Source organism: Lichenostomus cassidix, chromosome 13 (genome assembly GCF_008360975.1).
Source record: "Lichenostomus cassidix isolate B80296 chromosome 13, HeHo_3.0, whole genome shotgun sequence".
Lineage (NCBI taxonomy): Eukaryota > Metazoa > Chordata > Aves > Passeriformes > Meliphagidae > Lichenostomus > Lichenostomus cassidix.
The window spans coordinates 3,029,477-3,056,264 of record NC_139494.1 but is presented as its reverse complement, the minus strand read 5'-3'; the positions used below and the strand labels follow the sequence as shown (position 1 = coordinate 3,056,264).

Below are 26,788 nucleotides of genomic sequence, written 5' to 3'. Positions count from 1 at the left end.
CTCCTGTCTTGCAAACACCATAAAACCCAGCTTTGAGCACTCCTCTCTGCATCTGCTCTGTATTGAGAGCATGTTATGAGTTAGGAACTGATGAGAATGAGCTAATTCAGACTGTAAGGAAAGTGTCTATCTCCATTTCATCTGTGGAAATAATGTGTGTGTATATATTGCCTAGGAAGGCTGCCCACCTATTGCAGATGTATTTTGAGCTCACTGTGCGGTAACTGCTTTTCCAGTCGCAGTTTGGCAGAAGCATGCTCCGATGGGGATGTAAATGCTGTCCGGAAGCTGCTGGATGAAGGACGAAGCGTAAATGAACACACTGAAGAAGGGGAGAGCCTCCTTTGCTTGGCCTGTTCAGCAGGATATTATGAACTGGCACAAGTAAGTAAAACATACAGTTAGAACTAAACATTTGCGAAGCATTATCTGTGTGGCTTCTTTAGTAGGTAAACATTTTAGCTATTACGGGTATTATAATTTTTTATTCTTTCAACAGAATGTCAGTGAATACAGCTTGTTGTGGGTTTCCAGTTATTGCTTGGGTTTCTTTAATGGAAAATGCACTTATATGTGTGTTTAGGTTGAAGGGACTTGTCTGAGAAATGAATCCTGTGTTTTGTGATGTACCTTCTTTTCTGGCATTGTTCTAGATGCAGTCCAGCTGCTCTACCAAGCAAGAGGAGCTAAAATAGCAGCAAATGCTACAGTTGGTTACCTTCTAAAATCTCATGTCTCAGTCATACAATCCTTTTTAAAATCACGTTTGTATCAAAAGCGCACTAATTCCTGTTAATTTTGAGCTACATTGCTTCTGTATCTAAGGGCAGCTGCTTTGAGATGTTTGGGTGATAGTTCTCTGAAATGCCCAACTCCATATTTTAGTGCCAAAACAGAGAACTTCTCACCTGTGAGCTTGATCTGTGCGTCATTATTGCAGGTGATAGTTACTGTTCTGTCATTCTGGTCAGTGAGTTGCCCTGTGACTTTTAAAAATGTTAGTATTTCACTGGAACATAGAGATATGAACAAATGTAGGAATGCAGGATTTCCTGCAGAAGAGCCCAATGCAGGCAGTAACTGTAAATGGTCCTGGGGTGGCACTGGGCTTCACACTGCGGCAGTGCTGCAAGGGGCTGGAGAATCAGTCTCACAAACCCCACTGAACTAAAAACAAAAGCTTGATGTTACAATTTATTCACTGTGACTGTGAACTTTCTCCCTAGGTGCTGCTAGCCATGCATGCAAACGTTGAAGATCGAGGGAATAAAGGTGACATCACTCCCTTGATGGCAGCTGCCAGCGGAGGCTATGTGGATATCGTTAAACTCCTCCTTGTCCATTGTGCAGATGTCAATGCACAGTCCTCCACAGGTAACTGGGGAGCAGGAGCACAGTTAGTAAGGCTGGCACATAAGGAACACAGCTCTTCTGAACATCTGTGTTTTTGTCTAACACTTTCATTCACAAGAAAATGTGACAGGAACTGTTAGGAATAACCAGATCTGTAGCGGATGTATTTGGAGTCTTAACTGGTCATTATTAAAGATGGGTTTTAATATAAATTCTAATGGAAAGCACTGTTCCCGTGAAAAGCACTCTGGTGTTAGATGACAAGAAAAATGCAAGAAGTTTATAATTTGTCATTGGTATAACCCAAAATTACCCAGACCATGCGACACATCCCATCAAGTCCAGTTATTTCTGTTTCTTTTTACCAAAGAGGAGTTAAAATTCTTTGAGTGCATTGAATGTTCTTTATAATGCTAGTTCTTGACCACAGCTTAACTAACCTCGCTGAGAGCGTTAACCTGCAGTTGGATTCTGTTTATTAAGATAGAATTTAGACTTTGTTCAAATTTTGCAAGCAAGTTGTATGTCCGAACTATGAGATCTTCTTTTCTCTTGTTGTTTAGCCATGTTAAGCAATCTCACCTTAAAATTGACTGGAGCATTTAAAACATGAGCCATATGTGAGTGTCTGTCACTTACAGTATCAGAGTTTCAAATTATAAATTTATTCTCAGCTAGTCAGTAGAAGTTTTTCAAGCAATTCCAGCATACGGTCTTAGGCATAAAAAAAAGACAAAACCAAAAAACCAACCCCCCGAAACTGTACAGTAAAAATTATCACTGATCTTTTTGTGTGTGTTTATTTGATCTATTTTTGTGTGCTATAGTAGGAAACATAATATTCAAACTAAAAAAATCCTGATTTGTAATACTGGCTCAGGATTGAAACCAACATTTTACTGTTATGTTGGGATTTTGTACTCAGCCTGGAATGATTGGCTGGGGTAACGTTGCTGTGAGGTGAAAGGCTGCTGCTGGTGATGTACTTAGTTTTGTTCTGAGCTGTTAACACTGATCTCCTTCCCCGTGTTAGGAGTGGGTGATGGAAAGGGCTCTCATGCACACTCTCCTCTGCAGGGAACACAGCTCTCACGTACGCCTGTGCTGGGGGCTTTGTGGACGTGGTGAAGGTGCTACTGAAAGCTGGTGCTAACATAGAAGACCACAATGAGAACGGACATACCCCCCTGATGGAAGCAGCCAGTGCAGGGCATGTCGAGGTTGCAAGAGTATTGCTGGAATATGGTGCAGGAATCAACACTCACTCCAACGAGTTCAAAGAAAGTGCACTTACACTCGCATGCTATAAAGGTATTGTGTCTTGCCTTGGTTTGTATTTTTTTTTTTAATTTGTTTGCTAGGATTTGTCTGACTAAAACTTTCAGCAATGCTTTCAATATTTTCCTAACAGTTTTGTAAAACTGGATTTTGGTTATAAACTCAATGTCAGGAAATGCTCCTCTGTGGTACAGTGGTATTAAGTCTGTGTTTGTGTCTAGATGTGGTGGATGTGTTTGACGTGTTGCAGATGAAAACTTGTAACTGACTATGTCTTATTTCCTTTGGGAAAGGCTGTCTGAAGGCTGCTGCCTCATTTGCACTGATATTTTTTTAAAGAGTACTTTAAAAAAGCCCAGGTTTGCCAATTGTTACTTGTAAAGATTGTAGTGGCAAACTGAAAATCTGAATGATTTCTTTTAGCGTATTGTCTGTACTACAAAAAGTTGATGATGTGAAATGCTTATTTATTTTGATCTGTTTCATTTGAAGGCCATTTAGATATGGTTCGTTTTTTGCTTGAAGCTGGAGCTGATCAAGAACACAAAACAGACGAGATGCACACGGCACTGATGGAGGCCTGCATGGTAAGTATCTTTGTACTGCAAGAGGTGATAAAATAAAGTGAGCCTTGGGTAACAAGCTGTTTGGGGGCTGCAAGTGAACATGTGTGTTATTACTGTAAGAAAGCATTTACTGTAGCTCCCACCAGCTTCTCAGTCTAACTGCTCACACAGAAAAATTATTTCAAGTTTTGGGGGAGATGTGTTGTTTTAAATTCTTCCTGTGTGAAGGGTATAAGTGACTAATCTGCAGTGCAGTGAAGTAGTCCAAGTCACTGGATTTGGTTTTTGTTTTGGGTTTTTTTTTTTGGTTTTTTAGTGTGTTTTCCACCTTTGTTTTTATAAATAAGGCCTCTCAGACTATTGTGGAATGAGCCTTCCAGAACTGCACTGAGCTGGATGATTCATGATTACAATTGTCTGTTCGTTGCTGCAGGAAGTGTTTTACGTGGAGAGATAACTTGCTCTCTTCTAGGTTTCTGTAAATGCGGTTGTGAGGTTTTTCTTTTGACCTACCATTTTATTTTGAAAAATAATGTAGTCTTTAGTTCTCTAGCAACTGTCCACATAATTTCAAAGCAGCCATTGAGGGAAAACTTCCCTATGGAAGAGTATCATCTTAACAAAGAGTATATGCTATTGTGTCAAAGCATATCTGCAACCATTTTTGTCCAGACCTTGGGTGACCTTTTCTCTCTTCTTCAAGCTGGGCACTTCTTTGAAGAAAGAATAGAGACCTTGTTTCCAAAGGAAGCACAGCAAATAGAGGGAAACTGAATTTTCTCCCAGTAGCCTGTAATCCTTAGAAGATAGGCTGCAGTGTTTCTCCAGTGTGCTGAGAGCTGGAGGATCAAGTGTTCTTTCAGTGCAGTTGTGAGGTGATGATGCAATGACCAAGGTCAGGTTGTAATGTGGCAAGCTGTGTCCAAGTCTTCCGATAGTGAGCTGGTAATAGTATCCTTGAATAGCCTTCCCTGTAGGAGAGCCTGGTGCCAATAAGGAATTCAGGAGGACAGGGGGTATATGCTGACACCTAAAGGAGATTGCAACATGACTGCAGACTAAAGGTTAATCAGCCCACTGTTCTGTTTAGGTTGGGTTTTTTGTTTGCTTTTTCTTCATTTCCTGGTGAAACAATCTGAGTACTGGCTTGACTTTGAGGCTGTGAAGTGCCTCACTTGGGGAGAGAGTTGTGAGGTTTGCCAGTGTGTTTTTAGCTCTTAAGTGTTTCAGACCAGGTATTCTGACATTACAGAGTGTATATTTGACATTTGAAAGCAACAGAAAGGAAGATGAGCCTTTGAATCCCCAACTCCATAACAAGGGATTTGTTCCTTGTTGTCATTTGACTGCACCCTTGCACAAGGGAGCTATTCCTCCAAATTGTTGTGACTGTTGCCAGTCTTCATCTCTTTCCGTCTAAGGAATGCAGCAGGTACAGGTTGCTGAGATGTCTGGTCTCTGATCACCAATCGTGTTGTAAGTGTCTCGGAGTGTTTTGGTCAGGACAGTGCCACACTTAGGGAAATGCCTTTAATGATGTGGCTGTTGGCTGTTAGCCAGCCTCTCTGAGAACAGCAGCCTATGTTTAATGTGCACCCCTGATCGCTGTCAATCTCAGGTTAGGTACAACCTGCTTCATGCTTTCCCCTTTTGCTATGTTGTGGCTCTCCACCAACTACACCTTAGGTGAAATGTGGGTTTTAGGTACTTGGTCTATTTCAATTACCTGGGAAGTTTAACAACACTTTCTTGAGAAGCTGATTGATGCATCTATGTGCTTTGATTGATAAGGACTCAGACTACTCTGGCAATCCTAATTCTCTTATTCTATGGCTTCACCCCAAGGCACTTTTTAGTCACCTTTAAGAATTTTTCCATGTCTTCTTTCCTCCTGTTACCTGCCTTATTGTAACCCAATTCAGTTTCTCTGCAGATATCTTTCCCAGTGTCTAGAAGTTGCCAATTGGGGGATTTTTTTTTTTTTTTTTTGTCTGTAGAAGTAATGAATCAACTGCTACTACACAGAATAAGAAAATACTTTTTTCTAATGCTTGTTTTGAGGTTTAGTCATGGAATGGGTTTATTACTTATGGCACTTGTTTGCTTTTTCTGGTGCTGGATTGTGCTGGATTGTGCTGGATATTTAAGAAAGTCTTATGCCATCACTCTTTTTCTCTCAAGAAATAAAAACACCTACATGTTTTTTTTTTCCTCATGCATTTAAACCTGACTTAGATGTAAGTGGAAACCTAAATGTTGGTTAGATCCAAGTATTACCGTAACTATCATAATTAAACCATCATAAGTAAAATGGCCCTGTCTTTATAGGATCATTTTTTAGACCTAGTTGATAGTGGTTATAACTACAGCATCAAGTGACTTCAACTATTTCTGACTCCTGGGTTGCCCTCTGTTTGCAGGACGGCCACGTGGAGGTGGCACGTTTGCTGTTGGACAGCGGCGCTCAAGTGAACATGCCTGCGGATTCCTTTGAATCCCCACTCACTCTGGCGGCTTGTGGCGGGCACGTGGAGCTGGCAGCGCTGCTGATCGAACGGGGAGCCAACCTGGAGGAGGTTAATGATGAAGGCTACACACCTCTGATGGAAGCTGCCCGGGAAGGCCACGAGGAGATGGTGGCCTTGCTGCTGGCACAAGGTGAGATCCTGTGGTGATGGAGCACTCATTGGAGGGACAAAGTGTGATCCAGGGCCAGCAGGTGTCCTGTGCAGATTGCTCTGATGTAGCGTGGGGTTGGCACTGCTCACTGCTGTACCCACAGAGCAGAGCTCAGACACCCTGACTGCTGTGGGAGTGGTGAGCATTCACCTTCCCAGCTGGTGTCTGCCCAGGTCAGTAATGGCTGTTTTGTTTCCCAGGGGCAAATATAAATGCACAGACGGAAGAAACGCAGGAAACAGCCCTTACCCTGGCATGCTGTGGAGGCTTTTCTGAAGTGGCTGACTTCCTAATTAAGGCAGGAGCTGATATAGAGCTTGGTTGCTCAACACCTTTGATGGAAGCTGCTCAAGAGGGTCATCTGGAATTGGTGAAATACTTGCTGGCAGCAGGTATGTGTTCAGAGCAAGTGATCAGGCCCACAGATACCATAGACTTGATGTGTTCTGTATGATTTGGAAGATACCTGGGTTTTTGATAGTGGCAGTGTTTCGACAAGAAACAACATTCTCAGATAATTTAACAAGAAGGAAAAAGCATATGTTGCACCTCAGTATTGTTTGATACTGTTAACAGAGGAAAGGGCCTCCCAGAGCACTGGATCCTGTTCCATATCTAGAAAGCATCCACATTCATTAGGAACATTGTTTCCAGCTATCTGTATCTAGGACAAAATTTTAATACAGATAAGGCTTGGTTTTGCTTGCTACTCCAGCTTTGGCTAAGCCTGGTTATCTGCATTCAGTCTCCCTGAATAACCAGTTCTTTAGGAATGGTGTCCTGGGAAGTAGTATGCAAGACAGATTCTGGAATGTGCTGAACTTCTATGATGAATGACCCTTACTGCTACATTGTACAGTAGTAAAAATTAAATTTTGCTGGACTTTGGGGTAAAATGATGCTTCAATGTTCATCTCTCAGTGTAAAGTTGGGAGAGTCTAAAGTGTTCTGCTTTAAAATAATAAAGAAAAAGGAGCTGTATTTGGGAAATCTTCCTTGTTGTGGAAGATGATTTATTTTATTTTCTTTTCTAAGAATAAACATAAAATTGTCTGGATTTGTAATTTTAGAAAGTAAAGCTCCCTGCTCATCGAGGGACAGTAACAACTGTGCCACTTGGTACAGTGACACCAGCATGTGACACCTGTCACCAGCTCCCTTTGAACGCTCACTGCTTGCACTTCACTGCTGATAGTGTAGAAAGTTGATTAAGGAGCCTTGTTTTGCCATCAGGGAGTCTCTAATTATATCTCATACCTTAAAAATAAGAAAATGGCTAATACCATTGGCATTTCTTTTTTTAATAATAATGTGTTACGTATCAAGAGTCATGCATAGTTTTCACAGGGCTTGTGTATATGAAGCTAGATAAATTATTTCAACAAAACAGTTTTAAAGCAAATGATTTTAAAGAGCAGAAAAGAAGAGAAATACATAGAAGTGTATGTTGTATTAATACTAATTCAGTAATGTGCATTTTGTCTGATTTCCCTTGGCATACAGTTCTGGGTCAAATGGATAGTCTACACAACTGTCTGGATTCCCTTTTACTTGCTGTAACAACTGGAATCCTTCTTGCTGTAGAGGGACTGCAGGAATAAACAAGCATATAAGTTTTAACTGCTTAGATTGTCAGTCATGCTTTTTCCAAACCTTGGCTTACCCCCTCTCCTTGCAGTATTTTTACTATGAAAGCAATTTTTGCCATGAGAGCAATGCTCTTGGACTGTGGAGGCTGTTAGTAGGGTATAGCTGTTTTAAGTATTTTTTGTTTATCTGATGTGAAATACTTGATAAGGACATGTCCAATATGAAAAAAATGTTGTGTTTGTAGGAGCTAATGTTCATGCCACTACAGCAACGGGAGATACAGCTTTGACCTACGCCTGTGAAAATGGACACACAGATGTGGCAGATGTGTTGCTTCAGGCTGGTGCTGATCTGGTAAGGCTTCTGCTGCATCTTCTGGGCAAAGTGCTTTAGTTTCAAACTGTAAGGCAAAGCCTGTGTGCTTAGAGAACAGTGATGAGCTTAGGAATAAAGATTTGTATACAGATCTGAAAAAAGGCATGAAAGAAGCTTTTACTAAAGCCTGCATATTCTGTTTGGTCTACAAAATAAGAGTTCTTACAGGTAATCTGCTCTGAATGTAAAATGTTTTAGTGTTAGGAAATACTGCTTCTCTATGTCAGTGTTGGTCTCTGAACACTGTTAGTCTCTTAACTTTTGAAAACTACTACACAAAAACCCCAAACAAAGCAATGTCTTTTAAATGATCAGCATGATCTGATCTCTTGTGTTTCTTCTAAATCTTGGGTTAAGCACATTGACTTCTCCATGTTCATTTTTTGTAATGTAAATTAATTTGTTTGCATAATTGTCTTCTTTCATATGATGTGGCAGGAGACCCAAAACTGCCTCCTCACCAGCTACAGGGATATAACATTTGATTTTTTATTAGTAAAAACAATTGATATTTTAGTCTTCCAAAGGTGTTTAGGAGCCTCATGTCAAACAAGCCTCAAGCAGGAAAGATTGTTGTTTGGTTGTCCAAGAGGAGTATCCTCTTTTTCTTTCCCACATATGCACTCACTGCGTCTGTGTTTTATTTTGCTTGGGCAGTGCCTTGAGGTTTTGGTTGGATATGCTGGAATTCTGAAATCCTTAGACTTGTGTCATTTTCCCCCCTCACAACACTAAGATGAGCAGTGCTTGTGGCCATCAGCATCAACTTCTCAGTACTGCAGAGGACAGTCTTGGTCCTTTCTAAAGTAAAGTTTTATTTCACTGTATTTTCTTGTACTGCTAATGAAAATGGAGAATAGGCAAGGAAAATAGAGTAAGGAAGCAAAGGAAAATTGCTTTGAAAGGAAGACCTGCCATGTAAATCTGCCAGTTTTGAATTCTGATTATTAGTTAACTGGGAAATGCCTGCAGAATGGTAGTGATGCTGATGGCATGTGCCTCTGGTTTGAAGCAGTTTCTGTTCAAACCCTTGAGTTGCTTTGCTTTGTTCAAAGTTGGGAGGTGTTTTGAATAGATTTGTTATCTTTGTCATGGGCTGAGGGAGAGCTCTGGAGGATGTTACCATACTGCTGGGTGTGAAAAAGCTTCTTTGGTAATACTATGGGAGATTCTTCTTCTAGATTTCAATTTTCATTTTAATGAGTTTATATAATTCCAGTAAGTTGTCCCAGAAAGTCAGGAATTGCATGGAGATCTGGGCTTAGGCATTTAATTGGTCTGTTAATTTGTCCAGTTAATTTTGTTCTACTGCTGGTGTTCAGACACAGCAAAAGAAAGTACATCTCCCATTACTTTTCTTTCTTTCCTTTTTCATCCTGCAGCTTAGCTTCCCTCTTTCCTGGGATTGCTTTCACTGATGCTTCATTGTTTTCCAGAAACTTCCATTATCCCTGAGGTTTAATTCAGAGTCACTGGGGAGCTGGGCATGCAACATCTTACCCTGTTGGGAAGCAGCTATTTTTGAAGAAAATACTGGTTATGTCCTAAACAGTAAAATAAAACGGGTGCAGCCTGATCTAGTGGAATGTGCCCTGGTCCATGGCAGGGATGTTGGATGGGATGGTCTCTGAAGGTTGTGTCCAACCCAGACCATTCTGTGATTGTTGTATGAAAAGTGATTGTAGTCCCCAATAGAGTTTTGTCTGAACTGGGAGTGATCATTATCACCACATCTCAGCACAAAACAGGTGGTGTTCTGGCAAGTGAAGACAGGAACTGATGCTTTTCAGAGACTGATTTGCTCTAGATATCAAATATGTAATTCAATTCAGTAACCAGTGAAGATCTTGAGAGCTCTGTTAGATTCATTAAGTAATGTGGCTTTGTAAGAACTAGGAGAATTAAAAGAAAATGGTGGCTGGGATGAACTTTCTTCAGTTTGTGGTTAATTTTTCCTCAAAGCTCTCTCAAGTCATACTAGAAATGAGCAGTGTCAGAGCGCTCATCTGTCTGTTGGAGAACTGCTCAATTCTATGTAGCACTTCAATGAATTTGTCTCCTTGTGACTAATTGTTTATGAAGTCTGGCTTGTTAACAATTCTGCTGTGCTTTTCTGATGCCCTTCTTTAAGGGATCTTTTCCATGTCCTTACAAAGTTGGCCTGTCAAAATCTGTAGCAAAACTGGCTGGCAGGCCTACACCTTTTCTTGTTAATGTATGCATTTTGAAATCAGCTCACTTTTGCCAAGTGTATGAATGACTGAATCTGAGGCACATCTGAAGCCTTCAGCCTGTGATCCCATCTGTGCCATAGTTACATTCTAGTTCCCCCATCCCCTTCAGGAGTAGGGATTTCCAGGGTCTCAGCTTGAGTTCCTACCACTGGATCAAATGTAAATTTTACTTGTTTGCAACTTGTGTGGGGACAGAACACCTAGTTTAGATTTTGTGAGTAAAATTTTGGAGATTGGAATTCTGAAATATTAATTAATAAAGCATTTTTTGAAAGTGGAGGTAGGGTTTTAGTAACTTCAGGAAAAAATAACAAGCATTTCAGTAATACATCTATTTACCAGTGCAGCAAGCAGTGTCTAATTTCAGAGGTGACAGGATAATTTTTCCTATGAGATTTCTTTTTTTTTCCCTTTTCTATTTCTTCTTTCTGTCTTTGCTAGCAGTTACCTTCATCTCAAGGGTTGTGTAAGGTAAGGTAGGAGGTACATGAATGTTCCCACAGGAACCAGGTTAAGGACTGTAAATCTTACCATGAGTATTGGTGATATTTAATGAGAGGTAATATCCTGCTTTTAAGCTGCTTACCTTTCAATAAACAAAAAGGATCATTTTGGATGCCTGTTCCCTTTTGATGTAGAATCACACCTGGACTGAAGTAGATTCTGGTGTACTTTTTGAAGACAACACTGCTGTTGACAAGGTGATTGCATCTTCACTGTGTCAGTGTAGCTGAAAACAAAAAAGAGATGTTCTTTTTTGGACAGTAAGATCAAGATCATCTCAGCTTTTCTCAGCTGGGAAGTACAGAAAAGAGTTTTAAATCGGGATTTTTTTAACCTGGACCCTCTTGCAGCTGTACATGAGGCTCTGATATATGGGATTTGATCTAGTGATGGAGTTTACCTTTCTCCTACAAGATATGTGGGAGCCCTTATAATGAAATTGAAAGATGGATGAGAGCCCATGAGGACAGCATCATCCTTTGTATTTTTCTTGATTTACACTGTCAAGGTCTCCCTAAAACTCTCCAATACTTAAGATTCTTGTTTTGCTTAGAAGACTGAAACTGGCTTCCTGTCATCCACATAACTAATTGCAAAAAGAGCCCCAAATATGTGTGCCAAGCTACCTCTTAATTCTTCTCCTATGACACAATGTTTTTACAGACATGTTTCTGTCGTGGCAGGGATCATTGTTTTGCCTTCAGGTGATAGCATTCCTCACACTAACATGTCTCTTTAATTAAAAACTCACTTTCCTTGATGTGTGTGACACACTGTAGGTTTGATGCATTGTGTATGAGGCACCATTTAAACACCTACAAAAGCAGCCAGTCTACTTGGATTTGAATTAAACGACTCTGGAGGTTGCTGTGTTGCTGTGAGGAATCAGAGGTGTTGTTATGTTTTTCATTACTGGTTTTTGAACCATCAGGGGAAGGTCAGGGATTTCTGGGTTTTTTAGACTAGGCTGCCCTTAGTCTTGTACAGATAAAGTGTGGTAGGACGTATGAAGCTCATTTTTGTAGTCAACACTTTTTGGGTGTTGCAGTGTCTGGATGGTGCAAAGTACAATGAAGTTCTTAGTTTTGCCAGTAGTGAAGAAAAACATCTTGTCTGTACCAAGATGCTGTGTCTGACCTTTGTGCTCTCTGTGGATCTGAATGGTTCATGGTAGGAATCTGAACTCGTGAGAGCTTCATTGCTTGGTCTGACCATGGTTCTTGTCTGCCTCATGCCAGCAAACCAGTTTTCAGCTGGTGGATCTCATCTAATTTAAGTTCACGTTCCAGGTCTTCATGACCAGGAACATTTGTTTGTAGAACAAGAGCTGTGAGTTCTTTTTCTTTCTGCAGGACAAGCAGGAGGACTTTGACTGTTTTGGAGGGCATAGAGCTGGGCAGGCATCAGGTGAGGCTGGCCTTTGATGCTTGTAAGCTGCAGCCTCAGGATGCATGCTAAAGACAAGCATGGCTTTAAGGCATCTCAGTCTCTTCAAAGATCTAGAGACTCACTGTGTAGACTAGATGGAGCATTCTAATCCTGTATTTTCCCTTCTGTTGGGCTTTCTGGATCTGGTTTTAAAAAATAATATCCCAACCTTCCCAAAAGCAGCATATCTCATTGACTGTTAGCACAAACAGCCCCCTTAAATCTCATAGTTTTCTCTAAGTTCTTTCCTTTTTAGTTGTTTATTTTAAATTAGGGGACTAGTTGAGTTTTTAGGTTCCTCTGAAATACTGGTTTGCCACATATCTCAGGAAGGTTATTTGGGGCAGGGAGGTTGGTGACTGCTGAAATAGGAGTTCAGTCTTGAAAATTAGGAAAGTGTTAGGGACTGTATTTTTTTTGCATCAAAAGCTTTCTCTAGATCATTTCATTTAGAATAATATTTAGATTTCTGTTAAATATTCACTGTTGTTACAGATTAGGGAGACTTGTTAAAGAACTGAAAAGTTGGACCTTTACTTTGAAAATACAGATTTTCTTCCTGAACTTCTAAATAACATGCAACATTGGAAAAAACCCTCAAAAAAGCTATCCTAGTGATTAATATAACCCACAGAAAATTCTCAGATGTTCTTTCTATCCCAGCAGAATTAGCAGGAGAGCACCTCACCCAGGGGTTTAGGGAATGACTTTCCAAACGTGGCAGAGGTGTTCTCCTTTCTTCCTCTTCCTGATTGTACTGACTACCATATTCCTCAGGGTTGGGGTAGTGACAAGAGATGGTATACTGTGGTGAGTCCTGCAGTGCACAGATGCAAGGGAATTGTCTTTGGAGACAATTATTGGGTTTAGATCTTACAAAATAAGCATTGATGTGTACTTCATATAAATACAAGAGAAAAGCACATTGGCAAGTTAATGGAAACTCTTTGGGACAACTTTCATGTTCTCTGTCCTGATTTTGATTATCTAATGCAGCTGGAAAAATATATATATAGATACATTCTAGGTAAAAGAGATGTGAGTAGACAAAGGCACTGCACTGTCTCAGCTTTTTGTTTTGGCCTTTCCTAGATGTCTTCCCATAGAGCTTGAGTGGCTGTCTGGTAGCCAATATTAGGGCTATAGAGAGTGCTGGAGACAGAATTAATTTAATCTTAAAATAAAATATGCGTTTCTGTCTTCCAATGTGAAAAATACCATCAAAATGCCATAAGTTTTGAAGATCTACAGCAGGTGGGCACCCAAATGGTTTGGTTTGGCTGGACTGATGGCAGGCATGGTGCTGCAAGGATTGGAAATGTGTAGAAGCTGAGGATCAAGTTCTGCCTGCTTGAGGAAGTGACAGTTGGTTAAACTGGGCAGAATCACTGCATTGCATTTAAATGAGGAAACCTCCTGGCATCCGTGTTTAAGACTTCCAACAGTGAAGTCTGTTAGGAAGGCAGAATGTTGCAAATAGCTATACCTTACTGCCAGTTATCTGCTACATCTCAGTGCAATATAGAATGCTTTTCACTACCTTGAATGTAGCTAAGGTGACCTAAAATAAGTTTTGCATCAGTGGGGATTTAGAACTGGGTATGAAATAGTTCAGGCAGTAGTGTCCAGATCCTGCTCAGAGCAGAGTGGTGGTCAGGAATTTTTTGCATCCACAGCTGCTTTGGGAGTGATGTGCCAGCAGAGCCAGGGGTTTGCTGTGCTTCAGGCACACATCACATTCTGGCTTTTTAGGATCTCTTGTCAGTGGCTGAGGAAGGAAAAACTATGCCAGGTACCAGAGTAAGCATCAGAGCTCAAGGGCATGCTACTAATTCTTGCAGTCATAGGGCCACATGTTAACATAATTAGCTTTACATGTCCTGCAAATGTTTCTGCCATGCAGACAATCCAGAAGCAGGTATTTATTGACATCTCAGCAGTCATTGCCCTGGGAGAGGAATCTATTTAATTTACAAAAAAGAAAAAAGAAGTTACTTCAGTAGTAAATATGTAAGGTTTTCTGTCTACCTGCATGTGCTTGTGTGTTATACTTCTGAGTAAGCAAAGAAATCAGAGCACTAATGTGGGATTTAGTCATGTGTTAAAGCAGTGGTGGACAGTAACACAGAGCTCTTGTGAAGGCTGAGGAGCTGAGCAGGAGAGGAGCAATGTAACCTCTTACAGTGAAGGATAGGCTTGGACTGGGGGCGAGTCTCCAACACAAGATCCAGTCAAGAGGTTTCTCCTTCAAATGTATGAACAGAAAACTAACTTTATGTGCAGCTTGCAACCAAAGCAAGCCATATGTCAAAGGACATATGCAGAGTTTTCAGGAATACTGAAGCTATGAGAAGGAATTGAGTTATTCTGTCAAATCTCTGGTCTGGTTGTATTTTTAAGTAGCAGTGTCATCCACTGTCAGTACTAAATGTTAACTTTCACTCTCAGGTATACATTCAAATACAAAGTAATCAGTGAATTTAGAGCTTGGCTTCCTAGATATTTGATTAAAAACCACATATTCCTAGTATATTATTGATCAGACTGAATATTACTCTAGTAGGATAATACTGAATATAGAGTGCATATACAAACGTTCCCAGGAAGATGATGTTCTCTCCCCTTGTTGTGCGGGAGGGTTGATATCATTGCTCAGCATTCTTTGTTGTATTGATCATGTCTACATAGCAGGCACATTGTCTAGTTTTGTGACTGCTCTAATACAGTTGTATTCAACCACATCGTCCCAGTATTCAGAAACTTTTTAAATTAGAAAATTGTTCTTGACACTCATTCCTTTTTTGTTGGTTTGTATAGCCCTTTTCTCATCTTTCTGCTTTATTCTCCAACCCTCTTTGAGATTACTTGTGACCTGCAGTGATTTTTCTCATTTTTATTACTGATCCTCTTCGGTATGTTTTATAAGTGTTGTGTGCACTCGAGGCATTGTTGCAGTTTTGAGGTCTGGCAGCACATGGCAGCTCTCTGGACTGTGGCACCGCAGATTGTGGTTATTGTGCACTTCCTGATGCTGGGTGACATTTGTGTTAAATCTTCCACCCTTTTGGAGGAGGAAACAAGATGTTACTGTTCTCATGAACAGTATTTGAACACTAAATGAACACATATGCATTTGAACACTAAAATAAAAATGGGGGTGTAAGTATGGAAGCTTCCTAGTGTGATACCAGTATAGATGTGGTCTTAATCCTTATTTTAACAGGGTGATTTAGTACTTAAGGTAACACAAAAATTTACTCCAGTTTATATTTATTACAGTCTGCCTGTGAGATAGATCTTCCACTGAGATGGGTAATTCTGGCCCCATCACAAAATACTTCATAAACTGAAACAATGGTACAGTTTTTGCCTGTGTCTACATCTGTTATTTCTTCTCCAGGAGCATGAATCTGAAGGTGGGAGAACCCCACTAATGAAGGCTGCGCGAGCTGGTCACTTATGCACCGTGCAATTCCTTATTAGCAAAGGTAAATGCTAGCTTAAATAACTCATTAAAAAGCTTAAAATGCCACTTCACAATGCCGCGTGTTTGTGATACATATTCAAAATTGTTATGGTTATGTGTATTATGAGCATTTGTCATACCTCGAAGAGTTTTTTAATTTCATGTAGTTCATGATAGAATGAATTACAAAGTATTTTGCTAGTTAACTTTTCCTATCCCATTGTAAAGATTAGGTTTGAAGCACAGCAGATATTTTCAGTTTCTTGAAAAAAGCACTTCCTCCTTCAGAAAAGCACATCAAGTACTGTCTGAAACAGTAGCAACTGTACCACAAAGCAGTGCTGCTCAGAGTGAACATTTGGAATTGTGCTTCTTACACCATGTGTTCCCTCACTTAACACTTACAAGCCCACTGTTGCTGTTGCAATTGCCTTGTCTTTACAAGGTGAGGAGGAGGATGTGTAGAAGCCAACCAGTTTGTCAAAATCCCTTGCTCTTTCCCTAGAAGTGTGTAGGAAGTAATTGGATTAGAAAAGTAGAGTTTGTCTCTGTTCCATGAAATACTGTACTTGTTGATAGTTTCTTTAGGAAAGAATTTCTTTGTGTTTAATTCTAAGATCATCTCTTACTAGGTGCCAATGTGAACAGGGCTACAGCCAACAATGATCACACCGTGGTGTCCCTGGCCTGTGCTGGAGGTCACTTGGCCGTGGTTGAGCTTCTCCTGGCGCACGGGGCAGATCCTACTCATCGGCTCAAGGTATTCACTTGCAGCTGTCATGTCTCATAGGTTCTGAAATAACCACCTGCCTGATTTATGGAGTAGTAAATTTAAATCATAGAATTAAATCTTATAGGGGGATGCTACACCAGGGAGCAAAACTCATCTTCTGGCTTTTTGTTTCCAAAATCTCACTTCAGGATGGCTCAACAATGCTCATTGAAGCTGCCAAGGGAGGACACACAAATGTTGTTTCTTACTTGCTGGATTACCCAAACAACGTTCTGTCGGTTCCTGCAGCAGACTTGTCCCAGCTCACACCTCCATCTCAGGATCAGTCTCAGGTAAGGCATAAAGAGTTTTTTTGAAACAGCACCATCAATGTTGGGAAGAAACACTTTTGTAGTAGTTAATTTCAAAGTGAACATGGATAGTGGAAGGAATTTTAAAAACCCTGCACACATGAGAATGATCGAGAGTGAGAGAATTGGTTGGTGCTACCTGCAGAGACCTGAAAAATGCATGAGCTTTTTTGCTTTTCTGCTCCCTGGACAGGATAGTCCCAAACCTAGGGTTTCAGAAGGATGCTGTTTTCTTTCCTTCATTTGCTTGGTAGTTTATTTCAACAGTTCTAAACCATTGTGGCCGCACCCCTCACATGGTGTTACTGGTTCTGTTATATAAAAGAAAATACATTGTGTAAATTCAGAGTTTTGCAGTCTGAAGAGGCAGCTTTCCAGGGGAGTTAGCTGATTAAAAGCCTAAAGGAGTTAACAGTTTTGCAGCCAACACAGCCTGGGATTTCACGCAGAGTAGCACAGTTAACTTTGACATATTATCCCCAATAAAGTAGCATTGGACAGATCATACCAAGAGGCAACATAGAATACACAGTTTGGGAAGAGTGGACTGGGGTGTGCTGTAGATCTGTATCTTTGTATTAACACTTGAAGATCTGGTCTGCCAGCAGGTGTTTTTACCTGAGCATGTGTCTGTGCCTTTGTTTAAAGGTTCCCCGTGTCCCGGTGCATACGCTCGCTATGGTTGTACCTCCCCAGGAGCCTGACAGGACCCCTCAAGAGAACTCCCCACCTCTCCTGGGAGTGGTGAAAGGTCAGTATGTAGCCACTTGGAGAATATATGATATATGTGGTTTGGAAATGGAAATACTGGGGACCATATTATTAGAGCTTATGCATAGCATAGTCCATTCCATCAGTTCTTCAACACCTCTAATGAAGTATAACTTAAAAGTATTTTATATAGTTCATAGTTTTTCCCTTATTTTCTTTCATTCTACAGGATAGCAGCACTGGTTTTTCTAATCTTATTATGCTTATTCTAATTTATTAGAATTATGCTTATTTTATTCTTAATGGAAGAAAATGCTTGTGGTAACTGCCATAGTGCAGACAGATGAAAAAGCTAATGTACTCTAGGTATGGTATTCACTTTTGAATATTGTCCGTTGGTCTTCTAGAATAGTTGCAGCTATTATCCATGAACTTGATACACCAACATTTTTCTGTTCCTACAGTAGCAATGCAAGCATGTTGGCACTATAAAATGCCAGTGCAAATCTACTACTTATAAGAGAGTTTTTGTTCTATTAGTAATAGTTCTCTTGTAAGTAATCATAACATCAGAGTTTTTGCTGTGAACGTGGTCAAACTCATTGGTTAAAACTCCTTGCAGTCATTAAATGGCAATTAGGGAGTTTGTTTCCAGCTGAGGATTCTGTAACAAAATCTTCATATCTGCTAAGTCAGCTCAGAAAGAGAAGCAGATTCTCAAGTGCGAAGCTACAAACTGCAGCTCCTAATGATCTACAGTTTTGGACGGGGATCTTAAACATTACAGTATCCAAAGCTCTGTCAGCTAGATCTGCTTAAATCCTTTGTTTGAGGAAGCACTGAGCACTTCCAGAGCAAACAAACAAACATAACCCCCTTTAGGGGCACAAATGAAGAGAGAAAAACATCGTGTACCTGCTGGTGTCTGAATGTGCAGCTGTGTCCCTCTCCATGCATATGCCATGTGTGTGACCTCTCAGATGCACTTGCTGTCTCATATCCTAGGATGTGCAACACTTGATATTTTGGATTTCATAAAAACTAACACCAAACAAATGAAAAGAATATACAACTTCTGGTTCAAATAATCCACCAAAAAGCAATGTACCAGCATGTGTGCCCTTCCAGTTCAATGCCTCTTAGCACTGCAGAGTGGGAGTGTTCTGGGAGCACATTTTTTGCTGCATGGGAATCAGTGAGGGATTAGCTGGTGCTGAGTCAGAAGACTGGAGTTAAAAGCTAAAAGTTTCATGTTATTTAATCAAGTTATGAAAAGCAAATACTTGACTGTAGTTTAGGAAACAGCTCTCATTACAAATACCTTATTGCTAATGTCAGCACATCCTTAGGTGTGTTTTTTGCAGTACCTTGATGTTGGGACTGGCACAGGGAGATCTCATTGTTCACAGGGATTCAGGACATGCTTCATGCATGTCAGCAGAACTCATCTGTGCTGTGTTGCAGGAGATGCAGCAATCTCGAATGTGTCATCAGGCTGATGAAGCATTCCCAAAAACTGTGCAAAGCTCTTGTGTCTCTCAGATCTTTAGAGGGAAAATGGTATTTTTGTGCTAAACGCTGTGTGCTCATTGCAGTGCAGAGTTGGTGTGCTGTGCTGAGCTGCCATTTGTAACTTGTTTCACACACATAGCTTTAATTCACCAGGCTTCCATCACTAAGCTTCTTGGGAGAGGAGGGGCAAAAGAGGGGTTGAGTTGAGGTATTCATTATTTCCCAGGCAGGAGAGCAGTCAAGTTCTTGCATAACAAAATTGTTTATCTGGGGGCACAACAATTACTTGCCTTCAATTAGAAGTAGCCCCTGAGTTTTTGTATATACTGTGAACTACTGGGAGGCAGAAGAGCTGTACCTTGCCTTCTTTACCCTTAGCACAGTAAGATTTTTTTACGGACCTGTGTGCGTTTTGCAAGAAATGCAGTAGTGACACTTTATTTTCTGAAGAGTTCTTGGCAAGTCAAATATAAAACTTGAACACAGTTAAATGTTATTATTACAATTAGGATATGATGTGAGGTTTTTCAAGAGGAATTTATGGTCTGATTTTGAATTTTATTATTATTCTTCAGTAAAGCATGAAAGCACATGGGATCATTACCATTTGAATAATTTTTTTGGCAAAGGATTTAATATCGGTGTTTAGCAACTGAAAAGAGAAACATTTCAGAGGCAAGAGTGGACCTAGAGAGGCTTAGGTGAAGATGACACACCATGATGGTAACTTGGAAAGAACTGAAGAAAAATCAGGTGAAAGAAGGAGCAGAATTAATTATGACCAGACTTGAGTTTCTACATGCTTAGGAAGGATTGTTCTCAGTGCACTACATTTAACATGTGTCTGTTGTGTCCATGTAAAAGTAATCCCAGTGCAGTTCAGTTCTTTTTGTTTCCATGGGGAGAGGCAGGAGATCCCTTCCTTGGCAGATTCTACCAGCTGCTGCCCTCACTGAACAGGGACAGGATTGCCCAGCAGCAGCTGTGGTGCAGCAGCTCAGCACAAAGGGCTTTTTGGGTATAAAACCCAAGTGTGCTGGACCCCACAAGGGCTGTGCAGTTCAGGGCTCTGCTGCAGCTCCACATGCCCCTGCACTTGCTTCCCTGGGAGAGGGGCTTGGAGCCCAGCCCAGGGCATGGTGCAAAGGAATGCTGCTGGATTTCTTCAGGAAACCAGCTGTTGATAATCCTGTCTGCTTTGTAAATGCAAGTGATGGTTCCTGCAGAGCCTTGTGCACTGTGCTGGGGAGCACAGGGCTGGAGCACAGAGCACGCTCTAGATCATCATCAGACATCCTGGGACAACAAGGGATGCTCAGGGAGCCTGTGGAAAGCAGCCAGGTTGTTTTCTGAGTAGAAATATTTTGACAAACATCAGCTGGTTTTGAACGTGTTAAAGTTCAAAATAGTCTGGTTTTGAAGACTAAGGTATCAGTTTTTCAGTAATTTTTTCTCCATATTTGTTTTACTTCATAGTTATTCTGAAATTGTGCTTACAAATGAACTAATTGGCCTAAAGTGAGTACTTAAAACCTGTCAGTAGTCTGTGATTAGACTTTTCTACTGTCATTTTTAAGTAGGCAGTAACTTGCAGCAGTTCTCATTTGGGGTGCAGGTTGTTTTTTGAATTCCACAAGACCTAATAGACTTGTTTGGGTGAAAGCTGCCCATATTTGCCTTTGAACCCAGTGAAGGAGACCAGAGTTCCCTTATAGATGAGTAGTACTTTTGGAATCTCTAAGCTTTCTCACCTAGATACTCAATATATGGTATTTCCTGGATCCCCATGCTAAATCTAACAATCTGATGGTGTGGAGAAAGGGGAGAAAAACAATCTCTGTGTAACTTCAATAGCTACAAATTCAATAAATATTTTTTACTCTGGTACCTGACTTCTATGCCTAATACTGAGTTACATGTCCCAGCAGACATCTCGTGCATTGTGTGATTTGATAAAAATAGGGGCCAGGTTAACAGTAAAACTAGGAAGTTACATGGCTTTTGTGGAGGTAAAGACCTTAGTAAGGCAAACTGATATTGCCACTTTTCCAGCTTTTGCATTCTGATTCCTACCAGATTTTTTCTACTGCACAGTCCCAGCTGCTTGTTCATTTTTTAATGTGCTTCAGTATCTTTTGAGCAACTCTTGCCATTTCCTCCTGGAAACTTCCTGCCTGGGTCAGCAGCTGGCCCAGGTGTCTGGGATGAGTTCCCTAGGGAGATTTCACCATCCATGTCTCCTGACTTCTGAACTTCACTAACACTTTCTTTGTGGACTTAAAGACTTTTCTCTGCAAGTCCTCAGTAGTGCAGGCAGGTGATTTGACACCAAGACACGTGCAGGTCCCCAGGAGCACAAACGTGTCTTTTCATGGTGGTTTGAGAAATTCTGCTCCTTTGAAGCTTCAGTCACCTGCTTGCTACCAACTAATTCAATTACATCTTAGCAATTTTCCAGTTAGATACCATGAAGCCACCAGAGGAAACTTGGGAAGAAGACTAAGATTGGAAAGTAACTCAGATTTCTGAATGGCTAAAAATTGAGTTCAGTTTGGCTTGGTTTCAGTTGTGTAGCTATTGCCTGTTGGATAGTATTGCACCTATTCCCTGCAGTTTTCCATAGAAACAGCTGCAGGAGTGATAAAGACTGGCAAAATTACTCCATGGTTCCAGGAGGGTCACTGTGAACATGCAAAGTCATTTCATCATTCAGCCTTCTACCAATTAACCTCTTCTTTGCAAAAAATACAAATAACTGTTAAATGTGGAATTTTCATGAAAATTCAATATTGAGTTGATTTTATTCCTGTTGATGAGGCTGGTGAGTTTTAATTGCAGACTGCAAATTGAACTCTCAACTTGCAAGTGAAATCAGATTTTTAAGAAACCCTCAAGTGCAAGAACAATGGACAAGCAATTCTGTTACAGAGCACAGAAATGACATGGTGATTTATACAGATTTGTATAACAGGGTCTCCAGCAGAGAAGATGTATTTGAATGTACAAATGTGTATCACACAGCTGACTTTTTTCTTACTGTCATTTTTTTATGCTGGAAAAATCTTTTGGGCTTTACTGTTTGGATTTTGATCCACTTTTTCATTTAACAATGACAATAGAAATAAAGGAGCTGTTAACAAATCTCAGAATTTCATCAAATAAAATATAAAATATAACTGAAAGGCATGTAAATGAGTTCTTTCCTGAGAGATGTGACATCTTGTGGATTATAAGTCAGGGCTAGAAGAGCAAGTTCCTTGAAAATCAAAACCACTCATGAGGAAATACGGTATCAGACTTGTTTGTTGGCAGTGACTGTATAAATACTGAATATGTTCTAAGCAAACATGAATCAGAAGAGTTCCATTGCTTGGGAAAACCACCTGAGGACTACAAAACTGAAGGTTATTTTTCTTGGTCTTGGTGTCCTCTCTGCATGTTACTGGGTGCTCAAGAGACCAGGAATGATGCCAAAGAGAGGCTTATTGGGGTGAACAGGCTGTTGCTACTCAGGTCTGTGGGAGATGATTTTAAGTGTAAGGGAGAAGCATGGAAAATTTCCATAGGAAACACCTGTCACTTCCTGGAGAGAAGTGGAAATCAGAGAATTGGAGGGGAAACTGTGTTTGGGCAGAGTAGATCTTGCCCTGAGTCCTATATGTTGGTCACAAACCTGGCTGAAGATGTGCACACTCTTCAGGAATTGTGGTGAAGGCTGAGTTGAACAGGGTAGGGTCCAGAATTTGTGGGAATGTGGAAATGCAAATAAAAGAGCAACTGGTGGTACTGTTCTCAACATAACTGGGGAATAAGTCCCTTCCTTACTCTGTGGTTTTCCTGACATGCCCAGAACCACTCTGGGTTTCCTGTCAGCTGATCAGTTTTTTTCCTGTAATCATGATACTGGATGGCACATGGTATCTGTGTAGTAACATCTGGATTTCAGTCAGCTTCAGTCTAAACAACTTACTTTCATACTAAACAAGTCTTCTGAAAGTGACAAAAATAGTTGCTTTAGAGGCCAGATTGACAGCTCAATTGTGTAGATGACTGATGCTGCCCCCAAAAGATAAAAATGTACAAAACAATTTTTTTTTAAAGTTGACATCATTATGATCTGGCCTGTGATTGGATTCTTAAGTCTTACTGTACTTACATATTTCAAAAGTGAAAGTATAAAGTGTCTGTTCAGAACTATGTACTGAAATGAGCAGAGTATTTTTCAGGATATTGTAATATAGAGGAGATTTGGATAAACTAGGAAATGCTACTTTTTAGTACTTCAAATATGATGATATTCTATTCCAGTGTTTGCATATTCAGAACCACCAACAGTGTCTTCTCCACCTGGGGTTTGACCTGACTGTTCAGGTGGATGTGTCCGGTTTAGCAGATCTTTCTTCATCCCCCTTGTTCTCTTCCAATATCTCCAGTTACAGGTTGCAACTGTTTTCTGGCATAGAAAGGGTGATGTGGAACCTGAAAAGTGCCCCTGCTAACTAATTACCATTTAACTAATTAGCCGCTAACTAATGTAAATTTCTGTACCTTTTCTGGAACTTGAGAGCCCAGCTCTTCACTTGCTGGTTTCCTAACACTTGCCACGATGCCACGATGGTTCCTGGTTGGAGCCACTGTCTGAGCCCAGCCCTGGCTCCTCAGCCCAGCCCAGCTCTCAAGGTGGGGTTGTGCTTCTGCTCTTTGCTTTTCTCTTGTGCTCCTAGAAAAACTCTCCCATGACAGGACTCTTTTCTTCCCAGGTCAGACTTAACTGAGAGGCACAACATCGTTACTTTATTTTTGGGAGCTCTTTGAACTGCAGCTTTTCTTTCCTAGAGTGATGGAAGGTGTCCAGAGCTGCTGGGCTGTGGGAATGCCTTGTGTTAGGATAAAGGAACCTGAGGGATGACATTAAACAGAGCAAGGGCAGAGAGGTCCCATCTCAGCTGAAGGCAGGGTGCGTTTGCAGTTTGGTTACTGTAGCAGTGAAGCACAGCTTAGTTTCAAAACAAAGATCCAGACGAGCCTTTCAGAGATTTTTTGGGGAAGTGCAAATTTATTTCTCGAGAGTGGCCTCAAAAACCTGTGAGTTACACTTGTTACAATGAAAGTATAAACCCTGAATGCATGGTAAAGCCAAAAAGGCCACAGGTTAGAGTGAGCTCAAACTAAACAGCCACCAGCCAGCCCAGAGGCAGGGATTGCTGAACTTCCCCCAAATTCCTTATTGTCCGCTGAGAAATTGTTTGATGACTCATGGTTCAGAGGCAAAGTAATAGCAGTGATGGGGAGAGGTGCTCGGCTGGAACTACTGACCTGCTCAGAGTACAGAGCTGCAGAAAGAGCATCCTGAAGGGTGGATCCAGTGGCTGTGGGATGTTGGGCTGTTTTCTGGGGTTGTTGAAGGGTGGCTGTGGGATTCTGGGCTGTTTCCTGGGATTAGTAAGGTCTTGTTTCCTATATAATTAGATATTTCCCTTTCACTCCAGGGAGTCTGCTGAAGGTATACAGTACAGAGGTGGTCCAATTCTATTTTAGTATTCGTTCTTTCTCTTCATAAGAGAAAAATCTCACATTTGTTTCATTTGTTTGGTTTACAATTAATTCCTCCAAAAAAAGATTCATTTCAAAGTGAGGCATGTGTGACTCTTGTTTTGACAGCAATGCAAAGTGAAGTTGTTTGTAAATTCGTGTACTGATGGGCCCAGATAGAAATAAATCTGTGTTTCAGGAAACTTAATCTTTCCAGGGCTGGTGACTGATCTAGGACTTAGTTCTTGCATCCAGACTTTGACTTAACTGTGTGATCTTTAGGTAACTTGGTTAAACCATGGCTCAAACGGTACATAATTTTAGTTCCCCTTTTAGTGATTAATTGTATGAGTCTGCTTTGTAAAGCTTCGAGTTTTCTTTCATGGGTTTTGGGTTTTTTTTTGAAGGCTCCATATATCAATATATCTTTGGGTAAAGTAGATGAGTATTGTTGCAAGAAATTATTTGATCAGGCTAAAACCTTCCACATTTTTAATTAAAGTTCTGACACTGAAGTAATAATTAAAATTTCAGTATTTAATAGATTCCTTTCAATAAGATGTGACTAGAGTTTCCCAGATGTGGCTTTTGGGAAAACAGCCTTGGGGTTGCTTGAGGGCAGTCAGCACTTGGGGCAGTGCTGCCCAGGTTTGTTGGGCCTTGGTGAAGGTTATTTTTAAAATCTTCATAATGAACAGAATTATTCATTTGTTACTGGAAGGCGAAGTGAGCAAGTTGTTAGTTTGGTCCCAGAATTTTTTAAAAGGTGCTAAAATGTCACACTCCACTTGTAAGCACTAAGTTTGCAGTGGCAGGATTCTGCTTGTAATGTGAAGGTGAATGCTACAGTATTTGGAGAAATCCTAGTTTGAGGTATCATATCTTACTGTCAGGTTAGTCTGCTCTCAGCTATAGAGTCTTTCTGTTCATAACCTTGCTGTTGGAAGTCAGCCTTTGGAAAAATACTCTTTAAGCTCTGCACACACAGAACTTTGGGAACTCAGTAAATCATGTAAATTGCCTTGCTCTTCTTGCTGATTTCCCTTCCCAAGTGCATTGTCATGTGTGTCAGAAACTGTAAAGGTTCCTTGTAAGATGAAAATAGCTGTGCTCAGAGGGATATGAGGACCAATATTGAACATTCCGGCTATCTGCTTTGTCCTTTCTTGTCTTAACACAGAGTGTAGGGTTTACCTTTCTGTGCTTTGACAGATGTGCAGTTAGTTGTAAAGATTTTTTTTTTTGTTTTTTTATTATTATTATTTTTGGTGGGTGAGAGGGGAGGTTTGGGGTATCTTCAGCATGGCATTTTTTCAAACATTTTTCATGTGCTTAGGTGCATCCAAGCAGAAGTCAAGTTCCCTGCAGGTAGCAGATAAGGACCTACTGCCACCTTTTCACCCATACCAGCCTTTGGAATGCATAGTAGAAGAGACTGAAGGCAAGCTGAATGAACTTGGACAGAGAATTAGTGCTATTGAAAAAGCACAACTTAAATCATTGGAATTAATTCAAGGTGAACCCTTAAATAAAGATAAGATTGAAGAACTTAAAAAGAACAGAGAAGAACAAGTACAGAAGAAGAAGAAAATATTGAAGGAGCTGCAGAAGGTGGAAAGGCAGTTGCAGATGAAAACCCAACAGCAGTTTACCAAAGAATATTTGGAGACCAAAGGTCAGACAGACACACCACCTGCCCTGCAGCAGCAGTGCTCACTTACAGGGGTCTTCCCAGAAGTGGAAGCCGATAAGGGTCTGCCAGAGGATAACTTTTCAGGGTTACCTCAGGTTGACAAAATCTTGTCTAAAGATGACGAGCAACACCAGTCTCCACCACCTGCTGAACAAATAGAGTTTGTCCCTATCCAGCCTTTGCCAGCACCGCAATGTAATTTTTCTGGTAACTTAGGTTATAATGGGACAGAGTCTCTTGAACTTCAGAAAGCATTAGGGAATCAGCAGAATGTAGGACAGCAGCAGCAAATTGCTGGGCAGGGGCTCTTAGTTCAAGAACCAGACGGATTAATGGTTGCCACTCCAGCACAGACGCTTACCGACACTCTTGATGACCTAATAGCAGGTGGGTTAAGAAATATACCTATTTTTGCATTAATTTGTGTGCTCAGTCTCCCTCTCTCTCCTTCCCTCCAAATACGTCTTGGGGTTTTCCAGTTTGGGAATACTTGCTTAAGAATAAAGTTCCTGATTAGTGCTATTAATCCAAAAGTAACTTCCAATTCTAACATGATACTTTTAAATATCTTTTTTTCCAAAGTGCAAAACTTCCTGTACTGGACACCTGTTTTAGCCCCTTTGGCCTCATCTTTTTCTGTGCTTCTTTAAAAAGCCTCATCATGAGCAATTAGTAGTGCCCATTAGGAAACCCAAAAGCATGACAGATTTTTATCTTCTGTAGAATTTTCTGTGCAGCCTTATCAGTGACTTTCTTCAATGTGGTAGCCATCTCTAGAAAAAGC

The 26,788-nt window shown here is 40.6% G+C and overlaps 1 protein-coding gene across 11 annotated transcripts in view; it reads left to right on the top strand.

The window, feature by feature from the left end:
- Positions 1-26,788, top strand: part of ANKHD1 (ankyrin repeat and KH domain containing 1) — a 98,877-nt gene that overhangs the window by 35,432 nt on the left and 36,657 nt on the right. For 10 of the 11 annotated variants that reach the window (XM_085073341.1, XM_085073340.1, XM_085073339.1 and 7 more), the window contains exons 4-15: positions 237-384; positions 1,227-1,374; positions 2,431-2,664; positions 3,124-3,218; positions 5,618-5,855; positions 6,077-6,268; positions 7,711-7,820; positions 15,408-15,495; positions 16,106-16,233; positions 16,395-16,538; positions 17,205-17,307; positions 25,648-26,391. In XM_085073341.1, the coding sequence (XP_084929467.1) occupies positions 237-384; positions 1,227-1,374; positions 2,431-2,664; positions 3,124-3,218; positions 5,618-5,855; positions 6,077-6,268; positions 7,711-7,820; positions 15,408-15,495; positions 16,106-16,233; positions 16,395-16,538; positions 17,205-17,307; positions 25,648-26,391 (2,372 nt within the window). The remainder of the gene's footprint in view (positions 1-236; positions 385-1,226; positions 1,375-2,430; positions 2,665-3,123; positions 3,219-5,617; positions 5,856-6,076; positions 6,269-7,710; positions 7,821-15,407; positions 15,496-16,105; positions 16,234-16,394; positions 16,539-17,204; positions 17,308-25,647; positions 26,392-26,788) is intronic. The other variant, XM_085073343.1, reaches the window with a different exon arrangement.